General features: G+C 53.9%; 1 protein-coding gene across 1 annotated transcript in view; it reads right to left on the bottom strand.

The window, feature by feature from the left end:
* Positions 1-1,702, bottom strand: part of Adamts18 (ADAM metallopeptidase with thrombospondin type 1 motif 18) — a 151,257-nt gene extending 149,555 nt beyond the window's left edge. The window contains exons 1-2 of the mRNA XM_021220096.1: positions 1,250-1,702; positions 1,057-1,147 (exon numbers count right to left, since the gene is read on the bottom strand). Of these exons, the coding sequence (XP_021075755.1) occupies positions 1,057-1,147; positions 1,250-1,339 (181 nt within the window). The 5' untranslated portion in view covers positions 1,340-1,702. The remainder of the gene's footprint in view (positions 1-1,056; positions 1,148-1,249) is intronic.
* Between the last annotated feature and the right edge of the window lie 1,128 nt (positions 1,703-2,830).

The following is a 2,830-nucleotide window of genomic DNA, read 5'->3' on the forward strand; positions in this document are numbered from 1 at the left end:
ATATATATATATATATCCTTACAGGCTGTGCCTGGGACAGAAGGGCTCCCTGGCCACTAGATCCTGATGAAACAGGAAGGAAGTTTTAGAAACTATAGGCTTTGACTGGGACAGTTCATTTCTGGGTCTCTTGTTCTCCGAACATCCAATCTCTGGAGACTTTTACCCATAATTCTAGTGGCTTTCAGTCCCAGAGTGAGCCCTTGCACCAGGACAAGAGGACTCAATTGTACAAAGATGAAAAATTTAGAATTCCCAGAAATCCATGGTGGCCTGTAAGGTCTTGCTAAAGAGCCCCGGGCAAACATCAATTGTCCTCCTGCAGCTAGTGGGAGACACTGAGAACAAGGTTTCTCTCTCTCTCTCTCTCTCTCTCTCTCTCTCTCTCTCTCTCTCTCTCTTTCTCTCTCTGGGAGTTCTGTGGAGTTAATAAATGAGAAAACTGAAGCACACGCTAGATCTTTGAAGCTGGGAGACAGAAAAAAAAAAGAAAGAAAAAAGAAAAAAGGAGGAAAAAAAAAAAAAGGACTTAAAGCACCTTGTGACAGGGCATTCCACCAAAAGAAGACATCTTTTGGGCATCCGTGAGGCGATGTCACTGAAGAGAGTACTACAGTGGGAAACCAGCAGTAGGGGGAACACGGGTGGGGTGGGGAGAGGAGAAGCTCACCCCTCTCAGCCTCAATCTGTGGCTTTCCCAGCAGAGGAAGGAAACGAAGGAGCCTTTTATCAATTCCCCACCCGGTGCCCACTTCCTCTCTAATTTCTTACTTAAGTTCGGATTTATTTTTCTTAACAAGCCATCTGTGAAAGAGGGAAATTATTTTCTCATCTCTGTGACTCGTAGCTTGAGGCACTGATTTTCTGATAAGCTCACAGACCTTGCCACGCTTCCCTCTCTAACCAGGGAGCTTTTTGCTCAGACAGCACACACCTGCTAGCTTAGGAGGTGCGCCTTATCCCCAACACGTCTCACTCTAACACAAAGGGGACCAGAGTGCAAAGGGAAAGCCCTTGTGGGATGGTGGAGTACCCAGAGAGAGGGCAAATACGAACCATCATTTAATCCGCTGCCACCGCTGCTGCCGCTGTCACTGGCTAAGGCGACGGTCACCGAAGCACAGCAGAAGCAGCACAGCTGGAGCGCCTGCAAGAAAGAAAAGGGTGACACCGCCGCGTGAGCAGCGCTGCGGGGCGGGCGCCTCCCTCGTCCCAGCTGTGCGGCGCGCCCCTCGGTGGTGGCACCTGCCTTGGCCAGACGCCCCAGTCCCGCAGGGCCCCACGGCGGCCCGGGACCGGCAGCCCGGAGGGCGCACAAGCACAGGAGGGCGCACTCCATGGTCAGGTGCGGACGCTGCGACTGTGGCAGGCGCGCATTGTCCCTCGCGGGCAGCGGAGCCCCAGGTGTGGCGCCAGGTGCGAGTGGCCGCCGCCGCCGCCGCTCACATGGCAGCACGGGAGCCTGCGAACCTCCTCCCTGCTCTAGCCGCGCAGGCCTGGGGCGCTTTGGGGTGCAGAGGACTCCCGGAGCCGGGTCTGCAGCGCCCGTGGCTACGAAACTCTGTCGGTGATGCTCGCGGGTCTGGGCGCGTGTCGGTATCAGAGTGATTGTGTTCAGCTTGCACAGAGCAGCGCCAGCTGGCTCCCCCAGCACGCTGGAGCCGAGCGCCCGCCTCTCCTCCGCGCTGTGATTGGCGACCCGAGGTTTCCCCGGGTTCGTCCGAGCTCCTGTGCAGTAAAGGGCGTGGGATTTCTGGGCCTGGGCTTCGAGGGAGGGGATAGAAGGGGCGGGGAGGCCGGGTGGGAGTCAAGGGGAGGGACGGACAGACACACCGCCAGGAGAGGGAGGGCAGCTCTCAGGGTCCGCCTTGGGATCCTAGCTCTAGCGCACAGAGAGATGAGCTGAGACGCTGGAGGCGCAGGTAAGAGGCGTGACTTTTGGACACGTCTTCTGGTGACAGGGTGAAGAAACCCAAGGTTTGCTGGAAACTTTCTGCATCTCTCTTCTCCTCGATTCCTCCCTCTCTCCTCTCCTCTCCTCTCCTCTCCCCTCCCCCCCTCCCTGCCCTTACCCTGACCAGGTGGGAAACCTGAACCTTTGATGAAAAGATGTACGACCTGAAGCTCTGACGCACTCAAGATGATCGCCTTACTGCCCAGAATCCCACCAGCAACTATCCCATTCAGAGCGGTTTGAAGAATGGACAGTGGGCAGTGAATAAGTAGTCACTGCCCCCAGTGAGTGAACCCTCCCCCCACATCCCTGCTCTAAGATGGCTTTTTCCACACTCTCTTTTTGACAAGTTGAATCTTGTCCCTAGATACCCAAACCACCTTTGTATTAGTCCTAAGAAACAGCTTGTGGTGGGCATGCAGTACCTCCTATTCTGTATGGCTAGCTATTTCCTCAATGCATTTAATTGATTCTTTTGATCTCTACAGTTTGTAGTGAGGAAGAAAATATCCCCTTTCATAGGCCAGAGGAAAAAGACCTTCACTGGGTAGCTGAGCTACAGGAAAACAGTAACAGAAATCTGTGGTTCCAAGTATCTTTAAGGATCACAAAGGGGCTCTTAAGCCAGAAAGGATGATGTTGTGAGAGAGGAGGGAGGGAGGCAGGGAGAAGACTTGTCAGACATGAGGCATCTCTTAGAGATGCCACTGGGGAAGGGGGAAGCCCCCCAAATTAGGTCTACATGAAGAGCTTGAAGTAGGAAAGGGTGCTGTTGTTGTTGGTGGTGGTGGTGGTGGTATTTGTTATCATTGCTATGATAGAAGTGTTTAACAGGTCAGAGACAAAACCATGTGGTGGCTAGGTGAGAAAGGGTGT

This window comes from Mus pahari, chromosome 20, assembly GCF_900095145.1.
Source record: "Mus pahari chromosome 20, PAHARI_EIJ_v1.1, whole genome shotgun sequence".
NCBI classification, from domain to species: Eukaryota; Metazoa; Chordata; class Mammalia; order Rodentia; family Muridae; genus Mus; species Mus pahari.